Source organism: Ictidomys tridecemlineatus, chromosome 9 (genome assembly GCF_052094955.1).
Source record: "Ictidomys tridecemlineatus isolate mIctTri1 chromosome 9, mIctTri1.hap1, whole genome shotgun sequence".
NCBI lineage: Eukaryota > Metazoa > Chordata > Mammalia > Rodentia > Sciuridae > Ictidomys > Ictidomys tridecemlineatus.
Window position 1 is genome coordinate 8,807,020 of NC_135485.1, and position 12,473 is coordinate 8,819,492.

Here is a 12,473-nt window from a genome sequence, read left to right on the forward strand (position 1 = left end):
GCTCGCCATTATACCGCTGGTTGAAAACTAAAACAGAGAGAAAAAAAACAAAATATTTTTAGAACTAGCCACAGTACCAGAGCCCAGGTATATAGGTGATTCTTTTCTTGCTTCCACTCTGCTCATGGTACACAGGAATAAAGAATCACTAAAGTTGAGTTTAGTGTCTTAAATCAATGAACTCTATAACTTTTATTTTTTTTTTATAGAAAAACATAAGCTTTTTCTAAGTCTCCAGGAAAACTGAAGAACACATGCAAAAAGTATTATTCCATCAAATTATTTTTAAAAAAAGAAAAAATACAAATAAAACTTAAGACTTTTGGCTTTTTATTATCTTCCTGATATAGAGACATGATAATTTATTCATTCAGTAATCATATTACAATTGTCTTCTCCATAACAGCTGCCATATGGCTATCCAGCAGTAACAAATCAGACCTGGCCTCTGTTCTGGTTGGGGAGCAGACACGAACAATTATAACACAAATGACAAGCATGTGTGTACATCAGGTACTGCAGGGAAAGAGGGGTGAGTAGTCATTTGATATGTCCAAGGTAACTTCAGAATGCTCCACAAAGGAGACATTTTGAGTTGAATGTTGATTTCTACGGAAGGGAAAGTGAAGAAAGGAGTTTTAGGTTGAAGAGATATCACACACAACAGAAAGATGAGTGGGCAGACAATAGTATCTGACACAAGCACCTTGTGTAATGATGGAGTAGTTATCTGAGCAAAATAAGTGAACATGAAATTATTTTAAGAAACACACTTTCTTCATAAAACAGAACTGGAGAAGTGACTATGTTGGGAAATAGAGATGCGTGCAGGTCATTTCCAGGTTCTAGGCCTCAGTCTCCCTCTACAAAGTGGGTGAGAAGACGTTTCTCTTTACACTTGACAAGAGCTATTTTTGAGTATAGCTCTGTCTGGAGTGGAGGATGATTTTATTTTCATTTCCTGAGGCACACTGCTACCATGTGATACTATAATTCCACTTAAGTGGGCCACAGAGAAAAATGAGTCAACACAGCACAAAGTAGGTTACCCGCTTTTTAAAGTTCTAAGATTGAAAAAAAAAGAAAGAGAAAAAAAAAAAACCCAATGCAAATCTTGCAAACCCTGCTGAATTTAAGATGTCTTGAAAATGCAGAAGGAAGAAGAGAAATATAGAGGCAATTTTAGGAATGTTTTAAGACATAAGTACAAAGGCATAAAATAAAAAATAAACTCTACCATTCCAAAGCTATCACTTCTATGTCTGTTCTGAGAACAAAGAAAACACATTTACATCAGTCCTCTCTCCCATGGATGTCAGCTTTGATCTTAAATAGGAATAGTCAGTGTTAACAATCACACTTCTCTGAGTGGGCTCAATGCTTTGAGCTGTGGCCACAGCTGCCTCACAAGAGTGCAAAGAAACCTCAGCCCAAGGTTCAAGGTCAAAGCCAAAATGTTGGCAGCTGGCATTTGCCTGGTTAAAGTTATTTCCTTGTCTTTCTTTGAGATTCAGTTCAGTTAAGATCATTATTCAAAGCTATCTGAGATTTTCAAATTCAGCAGTACAAATAAAAGCGTACATAAAATAAAAATTTCCTTCTGATAAAGTTGAGATGAGCCATCAAGTCAAGTCATCTGAGACTGCTGATATTAGAACATTTCTGTAGAACAAAAATGATAATTGCAGATAGCTCAAACTTACTAAATAGTACCTTAATCTCTCAAAGTCCATGCATAAAAAACTGAAATTATATATATTTGTAGAAGCTAATCTATCCCTACACCATTAGTTTACACACAACTAAATCTCTCTCTTTAAGGAAACTTTAAAATGTTATTTTCACTATAACAGAAAATTTTACTAAGGATATTTGAATGAAAATAGTATAAATAAATAACATAACTAAGGGAAAATTTTTAGATGTCCTAGGAAGAGCAATGCCTAAGTTATCCAAGAAAAGACAGCTGTTTTCTATCACTTAAAATGTCTAGGTCCTTACTCACAAGTAGTCTGCTCCAGATTTCCTCACAGTACACCTTACCCCCTCTCCAAATGCAATTTTGTGGTAACAATCTCTGATATTGGTACAAATATTTTAAGTGTCTGATTTTCACAAGCACAAGGTTCAGTTCCTTTAAATAAAATGTAATAAAACACTGTTTCCTTATCTTACAGATTCTGTATGCTGAAAAGTAAATGCAACTTCAGATACTGGGAAATGATATTAATCAAACTGTATTGCTATATAATGTGCACATATGAATATGCAACAGTGATTCTTGCTTAAGAAAGAAGTTTGCCTTCCATTTGATATTCTCAACATATAAGAAAAAGAATGCAAGAATATTTAAAATATGCTTTAAAGAAGCAATGCAATCATTTGTGAAAAGGAAGGCAGCTAGTCAAAGTGTTAAATGAAAGCAGCATATAACTAGTACAGCTGTGCATGAATGTAGAGGAGACACTGCTAGGGGGAACACTGTCCCCACTTGCCCAAGCCTCTTTCCTGCAGCTTATTTTGGTACTGTTCTGAAGGTCTTTTTGGAAATGAATAGCCCTCAAAGCCTGTCACCCAACAAATGTCTTCTGTCTCTTTTTCCTGCAACGACTCTGACTTTTTACCCCAACACGTATTATGATGCAGTCCTCTAATGAAATCTTTTGATCTCACCTGGACTCTCTTACAGGTTCCTCAAACATCCTTTAAAATGTAGACAACAAAGCTGTTGTTAATTTTCCTCTTCTCTATTCACCAAGAGACACAGTCCAAGCCCCCAGGCTGCTGGTTTCTAGTATTACCTGTGACTAAATGCATCCTTTAGTTAGGGTGTGAATTTTTTATTTCTGAGGCTTCCTGTGGCTTGGAACTATCACACTAGACAGGTGTGCAGTTCCTACTGAACTAGAGAGAATTAAGAGGTAGCAGGTGTAAAATGACTGTTTAATTGTTTAAAAGCCAGATTTAATTTTCAAAAATTAAATGTTTCTGTGTCTGAATGTATCTGTCAAGGCAGGAAGACTAGAAATTGTTTAAATAACTTACCCTTTTGGGGTGAAGAATAGGGATAAAAAGTCTTCTTGTCTTCATAAATATTTAAATTCAAAAACAACTATGACACTGTAAATCAGGTTTATTTGTTTGCAGTAAATCATTTTTCAGGCCTACCTAAACATTCCAACTCGTATTCTCTTTATTTTGTGTTCACTCAAAACAGCTCTGACAGATCAATACTTTTTTCTCCCCTTCTATATCATTAAAAAATAGTAGAGTTAAAAGTCAATAAAATGATAAAGAAGACATGGTCTCAAATTATGTGGAAATATTTTAATTTCAGTGATCTTTAATGTTTATTTATAAAATAAAAATAATAAAGACTACTTTTTTGGTGTCAAGAAAATATTTGTAAATGCAGCTCTATGATATTGTGACATTTACCAGCCGTTAATATTATATGTAAAAGTTTTATTTAAAAATCATATATTATTTCCTTTCTTCACATATTTTCATATGTCAGAGGCAAAAACCAAACAAATAAATAAATAAATAAAATAAAATTGTTAAAACTAACGGAGAAATGTGAAACAATTGGACCATATTCCAAAATTATACTGCATCATATGGAATAGCCACACCAAACCTGATAAAAACTGCCAACAACATCAGGTGAACAAACTCCTATGCAATGTTTCAGCTCTCAGACAGAGCAGGTTATTGCAGTTTAAAACCTGCCAAGAAATGCCAATTTTGAGACTTACTTAAGGACTTGTTGCCGAATATTGTTTCTTAGTTGGTTTTTATTGAGATGGGGACTCCATGTATGAGTGGCCAAGTGGTTTGCAACAAAGTTGTCAACACGCTGTCTCAAATTCTGATAGGCAGGCTAGAATGAGAAACAAATAAACACATGTGTTAAGAAATCTCCAGGGTTATACAATATCGGTATCATATCAGACTCAGGAATTTGTGTATCTTTAGAAGTGTTAATAGTTCTTATAGTGCTAGTAATAAGGCAACAAAGTTTCACAACCTATGACAATCCTGCTTGTAACTTATACTTACTCAAATATTGCCTAATTTATCTAAGACAAGGTATTTTGAGAGGAGGAACACAAAGTAGAAAAACACCTTCTATACACAAAGGACTAGAAAATAAAACACAAATATATTTTAATTTAGATGATGTGAAACAAAGGGAGAAAGGCAGAGGAAATAAGCCCTCACTGAGAATGTGGCATTTGAGCTACAAAAAAATCAATTCCAAAGTTTCACAATGTAGCTAGGATAAGAACCACTCTCTTTGAAGACACAGCCGAGCAAGTAGATAAGAAATTGCAGGGTCAGGAGCATTTATTTGGGGGACCCCCCAAATTAATGATCCAATTTGGATGCAGAAGAAAATACAAAAAGCAGAAGTGATACTGGAGATATAGATTGGGGTCTGATGCTAGAAGACTTTGGGCACCTGACAAGAAGTCTGAGGTTAGAAGGCTGAGAGCAGGAATGCACTATACAAAGGAGCACAGTGATGAGATAGTGGTCTTTGGATGATTATTCATTCTACAGTCAAAGAGTAAAAAGACACAAAATATATTTAGAAAAGCATGCAATAACTAGAGTGATGAAGATCTGAGCCAGGGTGGCAGAGATATGGCATCAAATGTGATATAAGGCAGTGGCTCTCGACTGTAAGTGATTTCAAACTTCCCCACTCCCATGGTCAAGGATAAGTCTGGCAATGTCTGAGACACTTTGTGTTGCCACGATGGAGGGGGATGCTATTGGTACCTAGGGAAAAGGTGAGAATGCTATTGAACCTACCATGCACAGTTCTTGCCCCCAAGCAAGAACTATCCTGCCCAGAATGTCAAAAGTGCTAATAGAAGGGGAGCACAGAGAGAGAGGACACATACTAGGCCATCTTCTAGAAGGAATGTGCAACCACTCACTTAGTACTGCCCCTAGTCCCTAGAAGTTGCCTCTGCCACTGAAAGTCTTTATTTTTCCTTCCTATGGCTCTTAACAGAGATGAGTTTGATTTTCCTTGAATGATATCAGGAAAAAACAGTACAGTCTCCCCTTCTGCCATTTGCTACCTTTGCTTTTCAAAGTTTAAACTCCAGCAATAAATCTCATGCACCTACCATTCCCCCTATTTGTCTGTGTGGGAAACTTCTCACCTTCAGAGCTCAGCCTAAACTGGGAAGTCATCATGACGCCCAGGGTAGGCTTATGTTGCCCTTCTTCCATGTTCCTACTGTCTTCTATACATACAACATTTGAACAATCCTTCCATTGCACAGTATTTTGGGGAAGGGGAGCTATTTACCTCTCCACATGGGTGTAAGCTTACTTTCTCCTTCTCTTAATCGTTGTTTTCATATTGCTTAGCAGATACACAATTAAAAGAGTTCTTAGATACTGGTTAACTATCTTCACCACAGAATGACAAAGATTCCATACCTATGAGATGTCCTTTCATCCCTTCCAACACTCAGACTTTGGTTGATGCCTGTTTTCTACTCTACAGGAATGTCTCATAATCATTTCTCATGCTCCTCTCCACGTATTCTATGAATGTGAACTAAAACTAATATTTCCTCTGCCCAATGATTCTAAAGCATAATACTTTCCCCCAGTATTTCCAAATCCAGCAAACATCAGTCTCAGATATTCCAATGTATTTAGCATTATAGTATCTCCAAAATAAGTTCATTTTTTTCCCCTCTTATTTCCAAGTCCTCCTTCCATGAGCAAATGCCAACAGAACTAGCATCAGCATACACTCAGATACTGACTACTTCCTACCATCTTTCTGCTACCACTCTGGCCTAAGGAATTCTCATCTCCTGTTATGAATTCCAGTAACTGATCTGCCTACCCTTGCATACCTAATGTCTATTTTCCAATAGAGTACAGTAGATCTTTTTTTTTGAGAGAGAGAGAGAGAGAGAGAGAGAGAGAGAGAGAGAGAGAGAAGGAGGAGGAGAGGGGAGGAGAGGAGAGAGAGAGAATTTTAATATTTATTTTTTAGTTATCGGCAGACATAACATCTTTGTTTGTATGTGGTGCTGAGGATAGAACCTGGGCCGCATGCATGCATGAGCACGCTACCGCTTGAGCCACATCTCTAGCCCAGTAGATCTTCTAATAACCATATAATTCATTGTCTAAAGTAGAAAATGAATGAGCATAAAAGGGAATGTTATTAATAATTACCCATGGTCAACCTTCCTAAAATACAAGTTGATTATGTCCTTTTGCTCAAAACCTGCTAATGGCGTCTCAGTTCAAGAAAAAGGCAAACCAATTAGGTTGGTGTCTAAAGCTTGCAAATATGAGGAGGGAGGTGCACCTTTTCTCTCACCAGGTTCCAAGACCTCTGATCTTCTACACTTGCCATGTCTTTACTTGGAATGCATCAGTTCCTTCAGGGAGAGCTCGAATATCAACTAATTGAAACCTTCCCTGAATGACTTGATCAAAGTAAAATGGTAAGTCTTTTCTCCCCTAGTCTTGCTTTATTTATTTTTTTCCCATAGAAGCCTTCATGCATTATTTATTGTCCATTTTTTCTGCTAGGATGTAAACTCCATAACAGGGGGACTTTTGGTTTACTGCTGTATCCTGGCACTGAAAATTATGCCTGGTATGTAGGTGTTGCTCAGTGAATGTTTTTCGGGTTAATAAATTGATCAGGAGCCATGTAAAACTAAGAAAATCCCCAAAATCTGCCTTTAGAACTTGGGGAGAGAGGAGACACACTTAACTGTTGGAGAGCTCGCTGCCTAGGTCACAGTGATGGGCCTCTAGATTGTTTCTCCTCACACTCTTCAGTTGCTAAACAATATAAAGGAGGCATAAGGGCTCACAATCATGAGGCTTGCTCCAGAGATCTGGAAACTGGAGTCTACAATGAAGAAACCCTAGTAGTAGTTGGATCTTTGGGTAAATCAAGGCTTTAATTCCTTGCTTGGAAGAGTTGATTTGATCTGCCACAGTCAGATCTCCTTGGTTAGGGACCTTCGATGATGACCCCAGGATAGCTTTTTAGGGGTTGGGCAGTTTTCTTTTGGAGAGCCCCAGGCAACTGTCTTGATTCTTACGTGTATATATGACTAACATTTATTGCTGCAACCCTATATGCTAGTGGTAAGATTTTTTGACAAAAGGTCAGTCTCTCAGGGTCTGTCATCAAAAACACCATATTGTAAGTGGTAGATGACAATCAAGGAAGCTCCTTTGCTTGGATAGGCAATCTTATTTATATTCTGGCTTAGTCATCACATTATTATGAATATTAAGCTACAATGAAAAAAACTTTTTTGTAGTATTTTTGATATCTTTAAACTTACTTTTTTTCCAAATAAGAAAAGGAATGCAAAATGCTACTCAATATCATAAATAAAAATAAAATCAACAAAATTGCTAAGGAAAAGAAAGAATAGAAGGAGAGAGTATCTGCAGGAGAGTTTGTGACAGTATATCAGGAGCAAGGGAAGAACTACAACCGTACCCAGAGAATTCCTGCTTTTTGCAAGTTCTACTCTTATTTTGTGATTCCCTAAACACCCACAGATTTGGTTGAACCACATGAAGTGACTATACTTGACCACTTTGAACTATTAAAGCAGTATCTTAATGTGTATATGTGTATTTTTCTTGGGAGAAGGCACTAGCATTCATTATATTGTCAAAGCAACTGTGTCTCCCCCCACCTCCAAGAAAGGTTTCAATAATCCACTTTCAAGGGTCTGGAAGGAATATTATAGACACAATAATAACATTTAATGGGAATGGGATAAATAAAAATTGAATCTTAGATATTGCAGCTCTCTCCAATCCATGTATTAAAAATTTCCAGTTGCATACACAAGTAACAACACACAGATTTGTGGGTTTCTGAGAATAGCAAAGTAAAATCTCTATTTACTGAATAATAATCAACTTTATGTGGGTATCATTTATCTGGATATGTCTAATATTTTTCCATTAAGTAATAATAAAAAAGCAACTGGTATCAGTTTTTTAAAAAAGTGTAGGTTAGCAAGATCTCGTCTCAAATAAAAAAATAAAAAGGGTTGGGGATATAGCTCACCAGTACAGCAATTATCCAGAAGGTCCAAGTTCCTCGAGTTAACCCCCAGCACCACAAAAACAAAACAAAACAAAACAAACCACAAAGAAACAAAAAAGATGCCAGTGTGACTCTCCTGAATAAATCAAATTCTCTTTAGTTCTACATAGTGGTTCTTACAGGGAAAGATACAGCCAGATTTTCCAGAGAGCTTTTCCTAGAAGTGGTGGAACTGAGTGCATTTATCTCAAAGGCTGGGAAGAATCTGCAAATACTGCAAACACCTTCCCTCCCGCCCAAAGAAACAAGTTTTCTCAGACCAGCCAAATATTCTATGAACACACTCCAACATCATCAAAACACCAAAACACACTAGAATTGAAGCCAAAAATATAACAACAACAACAGTTTTCCAATATGCTTCCAGCTTCACCTGCCTCCAGTTCTAGGTTCTGTTTTTCCATCCGTCTCAGTAGTTGCTCCTGCCTGTTGTCTTCTGTTCATTCTCTGCCAAACCCTGTAAGTTCACCCGTTCCTGCTAAATTCCCCCTTTACTCTGACATTTGGAACAAAGTCCCTTCCCTTCCCTATCCCATCTTTTTGGACAGAGAACATTTTGCTGATCTTTCCGCCTTTCCCTTTATTCTCCTAAACTCACTCTCTTCTGCTTTTCCTCTCCGGTATTTGCTGTCACCTCTTCTCCATCCTTTCCCCAATGAATGCCGCCGTTCTCTATACTTGCCCCTCACCTTAGAAAAATGACTTGGCCTACTCCTCTTTAGCCAGGCAGTCTTTGCTGGACACCAAACTAAAATCCCATCTCCTCACCCAACTTTTCGCTGCCTGGGTTTGCCTCCTTGCCCCCGCCCCCAGTGTTCAGCCAAACACACTGCAAGTAATTTTCTCAAATATCAGAGTGATTTCTCCAAAAGACAAAGACAAGGCCCTGACTGCCCAGGAACCTTCAAGAGAGAAGACGAATTAACTTGGATACCAAGGAACAAAATTGTCAAGAGACAAGAACGAACCCAAAACGGCACTCCCGGCGTTAGTGCTCCCAAACCGTTCCCCCTAAGAACGACGACTCAGTCTGGCTCAGCACACGGGCGTGATTGCACAGCCCAGGTCGTGCCCGGCAAGGAGCAGGCACTTCATAAACACGGTCGGTCAAGGGAACAGGACAGGTGAATGAATGAACACACCGCGCCTGGCGGAGCGAGCCACAGCTGCAGCTCAAACAGGGAGCGCTGCAAAAGGACTCGGTGAGAGGCGCACTCGGGGGAGCCGGGCTGGCCAAGCCGGGGCTCCCCGGCCCCGGGGGGGTGCGGGACAGCGCCCTGGAAGGCACCTCCAGGGCCCCGGCCCCGCCGACCCCAGGCCCTGCGCGCCCCGAACCTTGGTGTCCACGTCGGCGAGGCAGTCCCTGCGGAACTGGTCGAAGAGCCCCTGGCTCTTGAGGTGGTTCACGATCATTGCCACGAGCTGCGGGTCCCCGGCGCCGGCCCCCGCGCCGCCCGCCCCTCCCGCTCCCGGGCCAGTCCCAGGGCCCGGCGGCGGCGGCGGTGGCTGCGGCTGTGGCGGGGGAGGCGGCGGCGCCGGAGGTGGCGGCTGCGGCTGCGGGTTGGTGGCCATGGCGGCCTGGGCCAGGCAGCGTGCGGACCCGGGCGAGCGCTCCTGGAAGGCGGCGGCTACACAGGTCCCGCCGCCTGAGGGAAGCCAACGGGATGTTGTTACAGAACCAGCGGATCCAGAGCAACCCCGGAAGTGAAAGGGAACCGAGGGAAGGAAGGAAAAGGCGGTGATAAGAGTAGTGCAGCCTTGCTACGGGGGCCGCGAAGAGCCAGTTCCGGCCGCGTCCGGGAGCGAGCGCCCTCTGGAGGCTAGGCTGCGCCGGAAGCAGTGGCGGCGATGACCCAAAGGTCCAGCGGCGGCGGCGGGTCGCAGGTCTGAAGCAGAGACCCGAGTGTGGACTCCAGGAAGATCGCGAGCTCGACCTGCCGCCCTCCTAGGGACCCCAGGGCCGACTGGGTACCTGGTGGCAGAGGGCCGGACCACAGGGTGGGGCGCTGGCCGGTTCCGCCCACCAGGCGTTGCAACGGGCGCTCTTGCTCCCGTGGCTTGAAGCCACCGAGACCGTGGACGTTTTTGGAGGAAACGTGCGTCAGTCAGTCAGGCCGCTCATTTCAAACTCCGCGAGTCTCAGCCTGCGGTCCTGCCCCGCGCTCTGCCCTGGAGGTCTCAGCTGAGTCCCCCCCGTCCCTCCCACCCGAGATGTGTGCCTGCCCTCCAACCCTTTCCAGTCGGGGAAGACCCCCCCCCCTTCCGCTCTTAGGGTGAAGGGTTTTGCTCTTGATTACCAAAATAACAGGTAAAGCTCACGTAGCCTGTGCAGTAGGTTAACTCATCCAATCTTCAGAAAAATGCTAAGGGCTAGGTCACATTACCATCCCCAATTCACAAACCAGGAAACTCAGGCCCAAAGAGGTTGAATTGCACAAGATTACACAGCCAGCAGATCACTTGATTTTGGGCTGAGTTATCTTTAATTATTATTAGAAATTTTCCATAACTATTGAATAGAATGTAAATTTTACTAGAAAATGCGCATCCATAAGATGGATATTGTTCCTTTTAAAATTCATGCATCTATGGATGCGTATTTCTTCTTCTTAGAGGGGAAAAAGGGTTGAGTATCAATTCTTTCCCTTTCTTAAATTGTTATAGTTGTATGGCCTGAGAAACCTTGTTCACATACGCAAGTTCTGAACTAGGAAATGGATGAATTTTGTTGTAGCAAGGTCATTTATTACAATCTTAACCTCAAAAAATTATTTTGGTTATTTATAAGGTGAATATTCCATTAGGTCCTCCCTCAATTTTATTGACAGCCGCCAAATGAGAATCAACTGGCTTACCAAAGGATTTGTTTACCTAGTCCTTACTCTAGAAACTTTTTCAATTTCTGGAAGCTTTATCCAATACCAAATAACTATAAATTAAACGTTTTCAATGAAATATGCCTTGTTTAACTGGATATAATTAAAGTTTGATGAAAATGTAAATATTGTTCATTTTTAAGAATAGTGTTGGATAAACGTTTTTCATTATTAGATGTTTAAGTTATGTTTTTGTCAAAACTTTTGCAGCATCGATTTTGTTCATTCAAGTTGCAAATGTTTATCATGTAACCTTATTAACAGGACCTATTTTCATGTAAAGCTGCCAAATCAGATTTTTTTCCCCATCAGAGACTTTTTGACTTCATCATTTCAACTTAAATATTGTCCTGTGTTTTAGGGAGCATAGTGAAGACTTGGGGCTGGGTGCTGGGGCGATGGGTATGGGAAGGAGAGAGACACAGGAGAGGGAGGGAGCACAAATCATGAACGTAGCCTTTAAAGATTTCTAACTAAAAGTAGTCAAGGTTAAAGTAGTGTAAAATATTACACTATTTTCAAAATTAGTTTTGAAAATAAGATGAGACTATAACATGATTCTCTTCACTTAATTGACCATCAATGGAGTACAATATGTTGCAAAACTTCTGATATTTATCAAGTGTATACTATGGAAAAGGTATGGTATTTCTATGGTATATGTGGATGTATATATCACGTTTATTCATCCTTTTGAGAATAACTAAGGATTGTCTGTAAGACTTATATAAAATTCCATAAATTTAATTAGGCATAATGAACAAACTTGGGGGAAAGGCTGGGGAGTTATATTGGCCATATTATATTGTGAGCATGTACGAATATGTAACAAATCCCATCAATATGTACAATTATAATACACCAATAAAATAACAGAAAAAAAGAAAATAGTCAAACAATAAGGGATTTGCTGCCAAAACCAGAACTTGTTTAGTAGCTAATAAGTATTATTATTTTGTGAATAGCCTATAGGAAAATTCTCAAAAGTTTTTCAAAATGTGTTAATGTGAGAATGATTATAAACAGATAAGGGATACCTGGCTTGTGATAGTTGCTTTATTGAATAGCACAGCCTTAGGCTAAAAGAAATAGCACATTTGTACCCATGAGTTCAAGTTACACTTGTTACTGGCAATATACTAAACACTGTAACCAGAACAATGTTGTAGCCTTGAAAAACATTCTGGATACATTGAAAAGAATCAAGGTCACTGATATGTACTTCTTTGGCTGTACAAAGTTTCTTTTTCTTTCCATTTGAAGATGGATCATAGGGATGAGCATTGCAAAATACCTGGGGTGAGGGAGACACATATTTAATTATTATTATTATTATTATTATTTTTGGTACTGGGGATTGAATATAGGGACACTTCATCCCTGAGCTATGTCCCCAGTCTTTTTTATATATTTATTTTAAAATTTATCCCTTTTACATTTTTTTTTTTTTGAGGTTGGGT

General features: G+C 40.0%; 1 protein-coding gene across 1 annotated transcript in view; it reads right to left on the minus strand.

Moving 5' to 3' along the window:
- The window catches only part of Bod1l1 (biorientation of chromosomes in cell division 1 like 1), a 52,981-nt gene extending 43,121 nt beyond the window's left edge, over positions 1-9,860 (minus strand). The window contains exons 1-2 of the mRNA XM_078021048.1: positions 9,473-9,860; positions 3,759-3,883 (exon numbers count right to left, since the gene is read on the minus strand). Of these exons, the coding sequence (XP_077877174.1) occupies positions 3,759-3,883; positions 9,473-9,709 (362 nt within the window). The 5' untranslated portion in view covers positions 9,710-9,860. The remainder of the gene's footprint in view (positions 1-3,758; positions 3,884-9,472) is intronic.
- Positions 9,861-12,473: the final 2,613 nt, after the last annotated feature.